Source organism: Perissodus microlepis, chromosome 5 (genome assembly GCF_051167445.1).
Source record: "Perissodus microlepis isolate ML-2025 ecotype Zambia chromosome 5, ASM5116744v1, whole genome shotgun sequence".
Lineage (NCBI taxonomy): Eukaryota > Metazoa > Chordata > Actinopteri > Cichliformes > Cichlidae > Perissodus > Perissodus microlepis.
In genome coordinates this window covers 13,807,542-13,822,727 of record NC_140465.1, presented here as the reverse complement: position 1 = coordinate 13,822,727, position 15,186 = coordinate 13,807,542, and the positions used below count along the sequence as shown (strand labels likewise).

Below are 15,186 nucleotides of genomic sequence, written 5' to 3'. Positions count from 1 at the left end.
CTGCTTGAATTTAATTACACTGGAAAGTCCAAGATTGTTTATTAGCAAATTTGGTATTTCTAAATGTTCACATGTCACTAAAGGTCTATCACTCATAACAAGAAAAGCAGACACACAAATAATAACATGAATTATGGTCAACTTCTGTTTTAGTGCCCTTTTAACGAACACGCTGACTCACAATCACACTGTCATAACTCAGAATAGACCACGCCAGGATTGGAAATACAAATTCCACCTGTGCTTTCCTTCCTATGACAGTAAATGTATCAGACAACTCTCAAAGGACTCCATGTCCCTCAAAGTACAGAAAGTAAGGCATATTCTTACAGATAATAACTTATCTGCTGAAGGTTGCCTTTAATAACAGAGAATGTTCACAGAGAGGGCATTGGTGGCAAAAGACACTGAAAGGCGTGTGACACGTGTAAAGAGGTACAAGGTTCACTAGGTGCTGAGCTGTGGGTTAGTGGTCTTACAGAACCAGAATGATCTAGAAACTCGGTGCAAACTTTTTACACTAGCCTCAGCACACAGTTATCCCTCATGACACATGCTGAAGGCATCAATGCTGCTGGGGGGTTTCTGCAGCAGACTTTGGTGGGTAAAAATGAAACCAGCAAAAACACTGCTATATTGAGGGGGAAAAAAGTCACCTTACCTCATGAGAAATGACTTTAGATCCCAAATATGATGACAGAGATTTTTAAAAAGAACTGTGCTACTGCACAGGAGTGACAGAAAACAGAGAGTCAAAAATGCAAATGTTGTCAGGGCAAAACTCAGATAGGTTGCAAGATGTGCAAAGCTGATGTAAACTACAGTTGTATCACAATGGAAAACAAAAAGGAAAAAAAAACACAAGGACAGGGGTGAATATACTTTATACACTCACTGGTCACTTTATTAGGTAAAACCTAATAGTATTGGGCTGGACCCCCTGTTCTCTTCAGAACTAGTTTAATTTGTAATTGTACAGATTCAGCAAGGTTTTGGAAGAGGCCATCTGAGTACAGTAATTGTCACATTCAAGAAAATGATTTGAGCTTTGTGACATGGAAGCAGTCATCAGAAGCATGATGGTCATAAGGATATGGACATCATCAGCAGAAATACACAGGTAGGCTACAGTGTTTAAACAATGCTCATTTGGTATTAAGGAGCCCAAAGTGAACTAAGAAAATATACCCCACCACATTACAACACCAGCAGCCTGGAATACAAGTCCAAGGCAGGATGGATCTTTGCTTATATTTTTAAAATCAAATTCTGACCCTACCATCTGAATAATGCAGCAGGAACTATGATTCCTCATACTAGGCGCCATCTTTCCAATCTTATATTGCCAAACTTATAACATCTGGTGTGGTGTTCTGGTGCTGTAGCTCATCTGCTTCCAGGCTCCATGTATTATCTTCTGTTGGTTGTAACGAGTAGCTTTTTGAGTTATTGTTGACTAGCCACCAGCTCAGTCCAGTCTGGTAATTCTCCTCTGACCTCTGGTATCAACGATTCATGTTCACCGAAAGAATTGCCACTCACTGGTTATTCTTTAGACCGTTTAGAGAGAATAGTCTGAAAGATGAGGAAAATCCTAGCAGATCAGAAGTTTATGAAATACTCAGACAAACCCATTTGGCAACATATACCATGCTGCTTCTTCTCACTCGGATGGCGGGTTTGAACTTCAGCAGTTCACCTTGACATGCTTCAGTGCATTAAACTGTTGCCATGAGATTGGCCAACTAGATATGTACATTTAACATTTGAACAGGCATATTTAAAAAAGTGGCTAATCAGTGCAGATAAACTTTTTTTTTTTAAAGACAACAATACATAGAAATTGTATGATCAACATTTTACTTAAAATTGCATTGCATTCCCTCCCAAAACAATCTCTTCTTTTGAGAATAGAAATAATGTGACAGAAATTAAGTCATAACAGCAGTATACATTTAAAATGGCATGAGAAGCACCATCCCTATTTGGCATTGCTTGTAAGTCTACAAGCAAGACACGGCAAACACATTTTTGCAAAATTTTGAGATATGCCTCATCTGTTGCAGGTACTACTCGTTTCTCCAGAGTTTTGACAGAATTTTAATTACAGTCTAATGTGTGACATTTAAAACATGTTATCCAGTATACATTTTGATAACAAAGTATATACAACATACACTTATTTAAAATCTGTATTTTTCTAACCTAAAAAAATGTTAACATGGGAGATCCAAAAAAGTAAATAAAAGTGTACACATGGACATTTTTATATATTAGCTTTTATCTTTCCCTCCACCACTGACAGAAGAAACAAAAAAAAAAAAAAAAAAAAAAAAAAAAGAGTTGCTGGGCATGAGCAGAGTTGATCATTTTCACTTTGATCACATGTAACCTCTAGCAAATAACTAGCGTTATGTTTATTTCCAAATATACACAGGTAGGCTATTTTTAAGTTGTATACAGGTGTAAGGTATAATGCACACACAGCCCTTCAATCTTCTGCATCCTTCAGTATTAATTATTACGTGGGGTGGATGGAGACGTCAGACAGTACTACCCAACAACAGAATGTTACCATGTGACCCAGCACTCTCCCTCCACTGAAATAACTGGAGTACTTCACATCTGTAGTGCATACATAATATTAAGGTAGAAGCTGTGTACCCAGTCGTCAGAAGGGGGCAGCACTGACTTCACTTTCACATGGGTCCAAAGGTCCAGCGGGGGTTCATCAGTCATAGAATCCAAAAGGTGTCCCAACAACAAGGATTAACACGTGACCGCAGAGATGAGTCCATCCCCTCTCTGAAAAGTTTGTCCTTTCCCATCTAGCCTCACCATCATTTTAAGAAGACAATGTAGAAGGCCATGGCCAGGCAAGATACTGCCACAGCGATGTGAAGCCTTGTCCCAATTACTGCAGCTGAGAACGAGATAAGATGAGTTAAAACAAGAAGAAAGCATCAGACATAAAGTCAGATCTTGAGCTGAAATATCAGTGGATATTGTGACATACTACATTTCCTGGAAATTCAGTCATTTTTGGTTAATCTGACAATATAAGTGCGTGAGAAATGAAGGTATTACATCAAACTGGAAAAGTTCTTCTAGTCAAATAGTACAATAAAGCTGGCCTCGCATTTACTTCCCTTTGTTTATAATGACATAATAAAACTGTAAATGCCAAACAGCTGAACTGTTATTACCTTTACTAACAAAAGCCTAAACTACAGGCAGTTTTTGTCCGCTTTGCAGCGCTTGTGTGTTCATGTACGAATTTGTTATCATTCTTTTTTTTTTAATCTCCTTTATATCTCTGTATATAGTGAGAAGGCAAAAATGGCTGTACATTAATATCAAACATATAAGTAATAAAAACACATTTATCATTGTTGTTCTTTATAAGCTACACATTCATTGTATAAGACAAAGTAATCAATTACATGCACTATTAATGTAATTCTTTGAGATATACTTATTAACAGATATGTATGACAATATTCCAATGTGCCACACCACTAAAACTAGTTTAACAAAAATGCATATACAAACAACATCATACATTGTAACAAAGATGTAATGTTGCCATTCGTTTTGAGATCAGCCACTACATATAATATTTAATATGCAGTGTAATACGTAATATGTAGTTTAATCAATAATTTGGAAGGATTTAAGAGTTAAATAAATCCCAAAACCTATATAAATATTAATAATCCTGTAACCCTAGACAGTTTATATAGTATATTTCATCCAGATTGATTGGTGCTACTAGGAGGACATGCATACATACACTATGATCATTATAGTAAGAAGATGAGGAGTTCTGAGAAAGAGGGTCCAGTATTTGTTGCCCTGTGATCTATTTATTATCAACCAACCTTGCGTGTTGTCATTATTTAATTTAAATAATATATGTACAAGAGTGCAAGACAAAAAAGAAAGCACCAGGCTGCTAATATTAAGCATATAAAAAAAGAAAAGGAGGAAGTCATTGTGTCTGAATCATACTACATCATACTTACCTTTGTAGAACACACCCCACACTCCTTTTTTCTCTGACAGCAGCCAGTTGTTGAGGCGAGGCACCTTTTTGAGGTATGCACAAGTGCAGATAAAAAGCAGCCCGAAGACAAGGATGCCATCGAATGAATAAACTATGGAAAGGGAAAAGTGGCATTGCATGCACTTATTATATTAGAGAATCTAAGAGCACAGAGTAACAATCACTCACTTCTGTTCAGATACAACCAAATACACTCTTAAATGCAGCACAGCCTCCAAAGAGGTTTGCTTTATAAGGAAGCAAATATTGACATTGATCAACCACTAACTCCAAGCGTCATATTAATATAGTATGCAAAACAAAACTATGGATGTCACCTTCTGATTTCCTCTCTGTAGTTACCATTGAGACAAATATTTATGCCAGTGGTGAAGCATACATGTATATTTTGCCTAACAGTGATTTTTTTTCCTTTGACCAAACTGTGCTGTTGCTGCTTGTTGTCTACCTGGCTATCCTGAATTTTTTTGTAGCATTAGCCACAGACACACACAAGTCAAAGCCTGATAGCATAGATACGTGTAGCCTTACAAAAAAAATAGAAGCTAGGAAGAGGTTCATACTAAACACAGCAGGCTTTGTGACAGTACTGCTATTTAATAGAAAGACAAGTACTATAGCACAGTAATATGTGAGGAGTTTGTTTTGGTGCTAACAGAGTGGCAGTGCTGCCCAGGGCCACGTCTACAACTAGCCTAGCCTCAACTAGCCTCAATTCCAAGAAGTAGCTTAACTTCATGTCCCGCTTGTTGTCGACACGTTCTAGCTAGTTGGAAAACACGGAAAACCTACCATTTGTCATATTCGCAGCTTTCTCTTTGACGATGTTATATGACGGTTTGTTCCTCTAAACTAGCATTCCATCCTAAATTTTAAAGTACAGATATTATGCAGTCACTCGGCTGACATTTCCGTTTCCCTGACTTAAAATCTTCTTCTACGCTTCACACTGTTGCTGTTCAGTTAGCATTACTGCCACCTACTGGAATATTTGATTAAGAGCTCAAATTTACAGTTTTAAACGCCCCTTTAAACTTGTAATCAATTAGGATGTAGCTAGAAGTTTTTACTTGTGGAAATCGGATTTATATTTTTCAAAATATGAAATGAAAAAATTACAATTTCACTCACCCATCAAGTTCGACTTCTTAAAATTAGATTTAGACATCCCCAATTGAATTTCTTGACTGATATCTGTAATGCAAAGAGAAACATCTACAACACTGCAACTACTTTCAAATTGAGCTTTTAAATTATGATTTCATTTGTTAAGGGAAAACCCCTATCCAAAGCTGACCCTATGTGAAAAAGTAATTGCTCACCATTGTTAAATTGTGAATTAACTGTGATTACCCATATGTTTTGGAAAGTTGAGTTCAGTTTCACAAGCCACACACAGGCCTGATTATTGGCAGACCTGCTGAATCAATAAATCAGTTAAACAGATTCACATCATGCCCTGATCTCAAGAAAAGATGAAACTTTCAAGGACTTTGAAAACAACGTCATTGACAGTCAATCTGGACAATCAATTTCTAAGGCTTTGAAACTCCACCAAACCATGCTGAGAGCCGTGTTGCAATATGAAATGTGGCTGGTCAATTAAAATTACTCCAAGACCACATCACATCAACACCTCGTGCAGAAGGTCATAAAATAATCCAGAACAACATTAAAGAACTACAGGGTTCATGATTCAAGGTCAGAGTTCATGATTCAACAGTAAGAACAACACTGTGCAAAAATACCAGCCATGTAAGAACAAAGGTCTTGAGGATCCCCAAGACTCTAGAAAAATATTCTGTGGCCTGGTGAGAGTTTGGGTCCTGTATTTTGTATTTACTTGGGTGATCTTTGTCTAATATTAAAATTTCATGTGCTTACTGAGTACCTCTCTAGTTCTTTGATGTAGGGATAAAATCACTTTAATAATATTCTACAAACTTTCTCATAAACTCTTCTTAATGCAGCACAACCAAGGCAACAAAGCTGAGAGATATTTGTAAACATGATAAGCTCTAACCTTGTGCTTCTACAGAGAGGTAATAAATTATTATAGCATTAGAAAAATGCACCAGTAAAAAACAATCAATACAGCACAAGGCAGGTTTTTATTGGTCGTTTCTTGTGGCCAGCACACTGCTCCCCGTAGGGAAATAATATGGGTGGAAAGTCAAGGCACAATGAACAAACTGGAGAAAAAGGCTGACTCTGCTGCAGCTGTAAACCTGGACGCACCTTATGCAGCAGCAGAGGGAAGGATGAGGATTAAAGTGAGCTTCCACCCACACTACAGTGAGCTGACATCATTTGCCCCTGTCAAATAAATCAATTACAAGAAAGCTTCAGTCAGATTTAGGCAGAGTGGCATCACAGTGCTTAACACATGATGTGAAAACCTGAACAAAAATAATAATTTGTGTATTATGTATCTATGTAAAATACATAACACAAAACATTAAAAAACATTCTTAGTTGAGAATTAGAGGTGCAAGTGAGCCTCTGAAGCAAGTGTGCGGCTTTACTGATGAGAAAACCATGAGTCCAGACTCGGTGATGTTTGAATATCCTAGACATGGAAAAGACAGAAATGTTGTCAGGGTGACAACATATTGACACCTATAAAAACACACAGATTGTGTTGCGCAGATGGGTAATCCCTACATTTCTACACTCACTGGCTCATTGTATCAGTCTTAGATTAGCCTGTTTTCTACTTTAATTAAATGTCTTATGCTTATATATTTAATAATATATTTAAGGAGGGTAGGGTAAAAGTATGCACCTTAACAACAAAGAAAAATGCATTATAGACTCATAGGTTTAACACTTTAATGTGAGCGTTGAATATTTCCATCACTGTGTGTAATAACAGAGCAAAAGACGCAAAAAGCCATCTTTATTTTGCTGGCAGTGTTTTTTCATTATCGCTATAATGAATTGCCCTAATCCCTGCATATGCTGCTGCTCTGAGACAACAGAAGTTTCTTCCCTGAAGGAAACAAAGAGTCGTAAGACAGTTAATGAGATTTGATAGCGTGGCACCTGTTTGATCATCTGCGCTCCGGCTGCAGAGCACGGGGCACCCCGGTCTCAAAAACAAAGCAGTCCTCCTCCTCTGGTGCATTCGTCTCTGAGGAACACAGCTCAGCAGTCTCTCCTTGGCATCTGTTCATCAATGCTTCTCCACCCGAACAACCAGGTAAGGCGGTTTCATTAATTGCTTTTATGCAATTATGATTAGTGAGTACTTATTAAATGGAAAACCATATAAGGAACAACTGAATTAATTATTTGGATTATAGATAAAGATATCTATCAAAAGTAAGTGCATGTGACTTACCACCCTGGGGTATGGAAGCATATTTCTGCCAAATAAATAAATAAAATAAAATATATAGAGATATAAAATAATTATATCTATTAGTTTTTCTTATTTTGAGTTAGGAGTCACAAAATTCACAACATTTCAATTTATTAAATCGACTTACGTAAATTTTGAGAAACCTAACTCAAAAATTTGAGATACTTAAGATTTTCACTAATGGATGGAAAATTCTGTTTCTTTATTTGGCAGAAGCAAGCATCAATACTAACCAGTTACTTCTTTACTTCTTCATAGTTCATTTTGCAGCTGCATAGTTCATGTAGCTAAAGGTGATCATTTAAATCTGGTAACATCTTTGTAGGGTCATTACTTTACAATAGAAAGTGCCTGGAGGCGACTGTTGTTGTCAGTCGGCCCTGTGTGAAGAAAATTGAATCCAACTGAATCGAACTCGTGTTCAGGTTCAGGGTTTGAAATTAAAATTTATTATTTATCAGTTATACATGTCTGCTGCCTGATGAACACTGGTTTGTAAATTATTCTACAGTTAAGCGGCGTAGGATCAAAGAAGTGTGAACTTCATCCTACTCCTTTTTGATCATGTAAATTTTGTAATATATACAGTTAGTCATGGCATCATAATGTTTTTTTCTTTTAATTCTTTATTTTATTTACGTGTTTGAAATTAAATAGTGACTCTATCAATTATATTTATATTTAAATGCCATATTATACAATTTATATGTATTTAAGAGTTTTTGGGGGGGTTGTTTTCCCTTTAACAGGAAGGGTGTCGAGCTTTTGCATACTTAGCTAAAAAGGTAGTCACACAACTAGATTTTACAGTTTAGATTGCATAATAATAATCATCCTAAATTTAGGCTTCAATTGATTCACACTAGAGGAATCTATTTACCTTTTTGGTGATTTAAGAATATTTAATAACCAGTCTGACTTCATTTTATCAAATGTTTAAATATGCTCATATGCACATTTTACATTTTGTTTTGTTCGTGTTTGCACTTCATATTTCACATAATTACCCCTGGTTTTCATTCAGGTACCACACAAAATGGGCATCCACAATAAAAGAGGTAAGATTAAAGTTTGATGAAAGTGAAGCTCATGGAGTTTGAGTGAATCTAAAGAAACAAACGAGCTTCACTTCACGTGATAGAAACTAGTTTTAGTTTACTTTATGAATATCTTGCTGTAAACATAGGCTGTAGTATTGTGTACACTGAACAAATTGCACTGGCTTGTTATCATGTGTATCAGGCAGACGTCAGTGCTGGATGGTCCCATCTCACCAGGTGACTGAAAATCAACAACAGGAGGACAGTGACCTCATCAAACCCAGAAAGCTGCCAAATCCCGTCCTGGCTTCCCACCAACACAGAGCTCTCCATCAAGAGCTGCTATTCTGCCACAGACGGTGAGAAAACACTGACACAGGTAGCAGGCGCTGTTCACAAATGTTACTCAGCATTGTCTACTTGAGAGTTCTGCACTGAATTGTTCTTTATGTTATACTACCTTTACTAAAAACACTCTGAGTTGCAGTATTTTATTAGTTTGGGTGTTCAAACATTCGTCCATTGGCGAATCCTCTTATTTAACCTTTTTCCAGCTGGCTGGAGTTGTGGCAGCCGTGGATTAGCAGTATGCTTAGGTGGCGTTTAATGTGGATCAAGTCAAAAGTTAAATGCCCATTTGACCCCTGTTGAGGGATCAGCACTGAGTGTTCTCGCTCTCAAGTCTGAGAAAGAACAAAATAATCAATGTAACACAATTAACGACATTTGTGGTGCTTAAACAAGATTTCTATTAAACTTTCATTTATTTCTTTATTTCACACTTGGTTCAATAGTTTCAACAGTTTTGTCCTTTCATACACACAAACCATGCTTTCCCTTGATATGACATTGCAACCATGCGTGAAAAGGAGCAGGTAGAAGAAAATAACTTTAAAAGTTTTATTAACTACTTTCTATCAATAGACACCCATCTACTGTATATACCTACACAAAACAAAGGATTTGTTGCATTAATGGTAACCTTTCTGCACTTACTCATAAGAACCACATCAGGAATTCAATGTTATGGTCTTCTTGTTTGTCTTAATCTAGAGACACGTCTTCTATCAGTTTTTTTATTGTGTCCTCAGAGGTGTACTGCCAAGAAAAAAGCCGGAGCTGCTGTGCGTCCTCGAACAAAAACAGAGACAGAAGAAAAACCAGGAGCTGGCTCTCCACCCTCCCTCTGACTTGGAGGTGAAGCTACGTATACGGCAGCAGAGAATGCAATTTGTAAGTACTCTGATTTTTAAAAAAGCAAAAAAAAGATGCAGGGAATTCTACAATAATGCGTATACTTCTTGAATATTTGCATGCTGACTAAAATTGAATCGTTAGAGAGGACATCCAACAACACATATCTGTCTTGCAGTACGAGCTGGAGGAGAAGAGGAGGAGCGAAAGTCTGAAGAATGTGCCAGAATTTATTCGTGTGAGACAAACACTGAAGCACATCGCAAATCCATCCCTGTGACGATTCGAGAAAATCTGCACATACCGTTAACGTGAAGTCCAGACAGATTGTTGTTGATACTGTAAATTGAAAGGAACACGATCCTTGAATGAGAACTGTTTGTATGTCAGAAAACAATAATCAAAATGTATCTGTGATTATTTTGAGAATGTTCAAGTGTGCCGACTCATATAAACCGCAGTAGTTATGAGTTGCAAAAAGGCTCCTCCAAGCTTCACAGTGAAAAAAAAAAAATCAGTTTTGCTACATTTTACATTTGAGCGGAAAAAAAAAAAATCTTTTAAAATGAATGCCATGGGTAAAGATTTCAGCCACAACAATAGAACCACTGCTGCCAGGTAAAGGATCACAGCCACATTGATCCTTTTGTTATGATGCAAATGCAGCGTTTTGCTTACTTGGGGCAGACTTCATGTGGTTACATGCGGCTCAGGTTACTCTGACATATACCACCACCGACCTTTGCATTGTTGCAGACTGAGCTCACAGTCTCTTTGCTTGGCACACGCTGACACAGCAGGATGGCGAGATGACGAGGCCCACCACAGTATAAGAACTTCTAAGGACCAGTTGAAGGACCACAACAAAAAGCCCAAGATGTTGCCCCAGGCTCCAAAATCCCCAGATCCCAATTTAACTGAGCATCCTGGACATGTGTCCTATATGCTGCTGCCACACGACCTTCCCAGAGGTCCCGTGTCTCTATAACAACAGATCAACTTTAGTAGCAAGAGAGAGGGCCGTGGCGTGTTGGCACATCAGTTTTTCAGTATTAATAAAGCAGCATTATATTCTTAAATCTTAGCAGGACCGGCCTTTTGTAGAGTTTTCCATTATGAATGCATTTGGCTGTAATGTGTCCCTTTAAACAACTTATGTAAAAGATTTACATGACAAGAATAATTTATTTCTTTTTTTAATAAAACATCCAGGGGCAGCTGACCATTTACATATTTATATATATATATATATATATATATATTAAAAAAGTGACAAACACTTGAATTGCATTGAATTAAAATCTGCTACTGACAACACTGAGAAAGATTCATTATTCACAACAATGTAACAGCAGTCATTAAAAACAAAACAACAAAAAAAAGAGCTTAAATGTTGCCCTTTGTGCAGCAGTCTTCATTTTTAAGCGCTCCAATGTATCTTACCCCTTTGATCAAAGCTGCTGTACAGATTTCACAAGTTTTGGGAAACAGCCACTGACATCACAAAGGTGGGTTTCCGTTCGGGAGGCTAACATCAGAGAAAACAGACAACGGATGAATAACGATTGAGAGAAATTAAAACAAGTCTTCATGCTTAAAAAAAGTGACTCAGTGCCAGCCGGTAGTCGACTCCCGCATCCGTGTTGCAAACAAAACATTCAGATTTATGCCTCTGTACAGTAAAATATCCACGCCTGGATTTTAGTGCTCTATCAGAAATGTAAGTACCATAACAGAATTCTCAAACAGGTTCCAACATGAGGAAAAAAAAGAAGTCCTGCCGAATCCCACATGTTCGCCCATTTTCTCGTACACATTCTTGGAGACACGCGAAACCTTGAGCGCCATCGATCGTAAACAAAAAGTCAATCTACGACTTTTGTAAATTTTCTCAAACATATTTTAAATACAAACTGTATCCATGAGCAGCGACCACACCCACTGCAAGCCCGTCCAAACTCAATACCAGTGTGTCATGTTTGCCGCAGAATAAAATAACAAAAGAAAAAAGGTAGACATCAACAGAATCAACAGAAGGGTAACGATCTCCTGTCTGGGTTTTTCTTGTACTAGCTACTATACTGTAATAACTTTAAAGCATATCTCATATATGTAGAAAAAGGTACAGCAGGTTAAGAGAACATACAGACACTGAAAAGAAGTAGGCAGAAGGTGATAAGGTTAAGCACTGACAGTAAAACCGAAGGGGCTCAACAACGAAGTAGGACTGAAGATGGCTTCTGTTAAAATACTCGAGGAGCAATATCTCTTGACGGTTCAAGCCAAGCCGTAAAACTGATACCCGACATCGTACTTCAAGCTGTCGCTCTGATTTAAATGGGTGATTTTAGCTCTATAACCACATAAAAGCGAGTATTAATGCGTGGAGCCCCCAAAAGAGTGTTTGAAACACAGCTTTAGATTTGTGAAAATGTGAATCTCTTAGTTCATGGCTTTTTCTCCATCCAAACCCTCACAACTACAGCTATAACATGCCAAACCCACACAAAAGGGAAATGAAACTAATTGTAGGTTTAGAGCTCCTAAAGCTGCTTTAACATGATAAAACAAAAATAAAATCAAAAAACAGTGAATTGCACCCTTTTTGTGTTTTCACAAATGCTACAATTTGTATAATGTCTTGTATCAGTTAGGTGACTTTAAACGGTCTACCAATGGAGACTTGGTGGAAAGGAAAAATCCAATAACATTACTGACTTTGACGACATGACTATAGATATAAAGCGAACTTCAGCCTTTTAGAAAACAATGATTACGGGATCCCATCCTTTCTTTGGCAGCACTGTGAGGGTGGCACACTCCAGTCATACACGTAGGACAGACGCAGCTTGACTTCCTCCTTGCAGAGCTTGCCATCGCGCTGCAGAGTCTGATGTTTTTCCAACATGTCCTCCAAGCTCTGCTTATGCGTCACCAGGTATTTGTTATTGCAACCACGTGATTTGTACTCTGTGTCAAAGCGTGGGTCATGTGTCCGCCGGACGTCTACCGGCGCCAGCCACGCGCCCAGCGACACGTCCTCGCTCTGCCACGTCTTGAAGTATCCTGCATTAAGACGCACGTAATGCACCAGATCGGCTGAGAGCACGTAGCCGCCGCCCAGCGCATAGGGGAGGTAGTAATCGCACAGCTCCCACGAGCTTTCGCGCCACTTCCCCGCCGATTTCACCCGGCCTCTGCCTGAGAAGAAGCCCCAGTACAACCGGTTGGGCTCCTTCCCCTTCAGCTCCTCTTTGAGGAGGTCCAAGCGAGCGAATGTGTCGTCATCTGCTTTCAGGACAAACGTGAACTCCACGTTCTGGTCCAGCCAGGTGTACATGTGCAGCAGTTTGAGGGTCAGGTTCTCGTAAGAGTCTCGCAAGTCGGGCAGTAAGAGTAAGTCCTTGTGCCGCCCTTGCTCCGTGTTAAGATTCTGAAGGTCCTCACTGGAAAGGCCCTGTGTTCCTACAACAAACATGGCCAGAACATCAGAGTCCCTCTTGGCAAGCCAGGTGCTGCGGATAATACTACGTCGCTCCGTGTACTTCGGTCCTGTTGTGATGAGGACCACGAGAAATGCTGACAAGTCTTTGGATGCGGAGGGAGGATTCTGTTGCGCTGGGCGGGACTGAAAACCGATGGCTTGGGGTGCTCTGCCAGGAGGATCGGGGTGACCCTGTTTTAGGGTTTCTGATGTGCATTTTGCTAAGAAGACAAGAACTACAGCAAAGCTGCAAACTGTGCCAATGACCAGCGCTGTCTTGTGGCGGCACACCAGACGAAACAGATTCATGATGCGGACTCTGGGGTGAAAAAACAAAAGAGGCAAAATATATCAGCTTTATCATCACGAATTATAACTGTCAAACATAAATATGAACAAGTATGGTTAAAGGGGAATGAGCAAAGAGCTTTTGCGTCTTTCTGTTTTCACGTAGATGCTTTATGCCTTGGATAACTGCAGCTATCGAGCGAAATAGCAAAGTAACCTCAGCTCTTTCACTCACCCATGATTCTGCAGCACCACCTGGTTTCTAAGCTTAGTAGCTTAACAGTACACACACACACACACACACACACACACACACACACACACACACACACACACACAAAGAAATGCGGTAACCAGTTATGAACTGAACTGAAGAGAATTTGTTAGTTACCTTAGCAAATGAAAGCGTGTGCCTGTGGTGTGAATGGTACAGCTGGAGCGGACCACTGATAGCAGCTTTGCAGAGCTAGCGTTAGCTACCGAGACCAGACCATCTGCGCACTTTGTAAGCTCACTGCGCGGTATGCAAACGCAGAAAGACAGCTCATATTGGAAGGAAGGATGGAAACTTGGTCTTTTCACTGGGTCAGTCTGGGTTACAATAAGCAGCCTCTGTCATTCACCGTTCAGAGATCCGCACACAAGGTATCAATGCAATCACTGTCTACCTCCAAGTAGTGTCACTTATGGGTCTTCGTGACGCAGGGGAAACGGAAGTGAACCTCCGCCCCCCCAAAATAGAGGTTTTAAAATGGCGAAAAGATAGGTTTATATTGACAAAGATTTAATTTAATTTTTATTCTTAAAAACGAGCATAAGCAAATAGACAAACACCACAGCTCAATTTTGCAGTTTTTTTTTTTTTTGCCGAAAACGGATAAAACACAATGATTACAGTAATATAAAACAACACAAAAAAAGAGCTGCGAGATTTTTGCCACTTGTGATAATAAAGAAAAAAATCTAAAATTAAAGCAGACTGAAGAAAATTGAGTGCTGTGAACAGCTGTAAACTAGAGCATACGCAGTAGTCATTCTCCAGCTTGGAGCCCAGACCGGATGTTATTTTGTTTACTTCAAAATATAAGCATGCAAGTCCTTTGGCAAATTAAAGATAATCACAAACCTCAAAAACTAAGGCTGTCATTATTGGGTCTGTGTGAGGTAGAGCTCGGGAGGATACCAGGAGCTACCAGTGATGGGTAACCTGACCACTCAGTTATTAACCACTGAACAATGCAGCTTTAAAAGACTGCTGCTAGTTGTTCCTTCATCTACACTGCTGTGAAAAGTATTTCATGTTTATACTTACACTATTCAGACCACACACACACACACACACACACATATATATATATATATATATATATATATATATATATATATATATATATATATATATATATATATTGTATTAGACAAAGATTACCCGAGTACATACAAAATACAGTTTTGAATGATAATTTCAAAGGAAAAAGGTTGTCCAAACCTACCTGGCCGTGTGTGAAAACGTAATTAGCCCCTAAACTTAATAACTGTTTGTGCCACCCTTCGCAGCAAGAACTGCAGTCATGAGTCTGTGATAACCAGCAATAAGTCTTTCACATCACTGTGGAGGAATTTTCTCCCACGCTTCTTTGCAGAAGTGTTTTAATTCAGCCACATTGGAGGGTTTGAGCATGAACGGCCTGTTTAAGGTCGCGTCAAAACATCTCAAAAGAATTTATGTCAGGGCTTTAACTAGGCCATG

The 15,186-nt window shown here is 38.8% G+C and overlaps 3 protein-coding genes across 3 annotated transcripts; 1 reads left to right on the top strand and 2 right to left on the bottom strand.

The window, feature by feature from the left end:
* Positions 1–877: 877 nt before the first annotated feature.
* tmem167b (transmembrane protein 167B) lies at positions 878–5,017 on the bottom strand. Its single transcript, XM_084928024.1, has 3 exons — positions 4,859–5,017; positions 4,026–4,157; positions 878–2,923 (listed from the first exon to the last, which is right to left on the bottom strand). Exons 1-3 carry the CDS (start codon positions 4,866–4,868, stop codon positions 2,841–2,843), a joined length of 225 nt encoding a protein of 74 aa, XP_084784150.1. The 5' UTR covers positions 4,869–5,017; the 3' UTR covers positions 878–2,840.
* Positions 5,018–7,244: 2,227 nt separating this feature from the next.
* On the top strand, positions 7,245–10,037 carry LOC146386747 (protein FAM107B). Its single transcript, XM_084928021.1, has 5 exons — positions 7,245–7,268; positions 8,455–8,488; positions 8,673–8,829; positions 9,562–9,703; positions 9,843–10,037. The coding sequence occupies exons 1-5, from the start codon at positions 7,245–7,247 to the stop codon at positions 9,942–9,944; spliced, it is 459 nt and encodes a 152-aa protein (XP_084784147.1). The 3' UTR covers positions 9,945–10,037.
* Positions 10,038–10,882: 845 nt separating this feature from the next.
* b3galt6 (UDP-Gal:betaGal beta 1,3-galactosyltransferase polypeptide 6) lies at positions 10,883–14,154 on the bottom strand. Its single transcript, XM_084928020.1, has 2 exons — positions 13,828–14,154; positions 10,883–13,467 (listed from the first exon to the last, which is right to left on the bottom strand). Exon 2 carries the CDS (start codon positions 13,455–13,457, stop codon positions 12,438–12,440), a length of 1,020 nt encoding a protein of 339 aa, XP_084784146.1. The 5' UTR covers positions 13,458–13,467; positions 13,828–14,154; the 3' UTR covers positions 10,883–12,437.
* Between the last annotated feature and the right edge of the window lie 1,032 nt (positions 14,155–15,186).

Excerpts from the sequence above, each read along its gene's own strand:
- LOC146386747 (XM_084928021.1), top strand. The coding sequence starts at position 7,245 with ATGCTTCTCCACCCGAACAACCAG. Across the intron at positions 8,489-8,672 it reads GGGCATCCACAATAAAAGAG|GCAGACGTCAGTGCTGGATG; the intron begins GTAAGATTAAAG and ends CATGTGTATCAG. Across the intron at positions 9,704-9,842 it reads GGCAGCAGAGAATGCAATTT|TACGAGCTGGAGGAGAAGAG; the intron begins GTAAGTACTCTG and ends TCTGTCTTGCAG.
- tmem167b (XM_084928024.1), bottom strand. Across the intron at positions 2,924-4,025 it reads GTGGGGTGTGTTCTACAAAG|CTGCAGTAATTGGGACAAGG; the intron begins GTAAGTATGATG and ends TCTCGTTCTCAG.
- b3galt6 (XM_084928020.1), bottom strand. The coding sequence starts at position 13,457 with ATGAATCTGTTTCGTCTGGTGTGCCGCCACAAGACAGCGCTGGTCATT.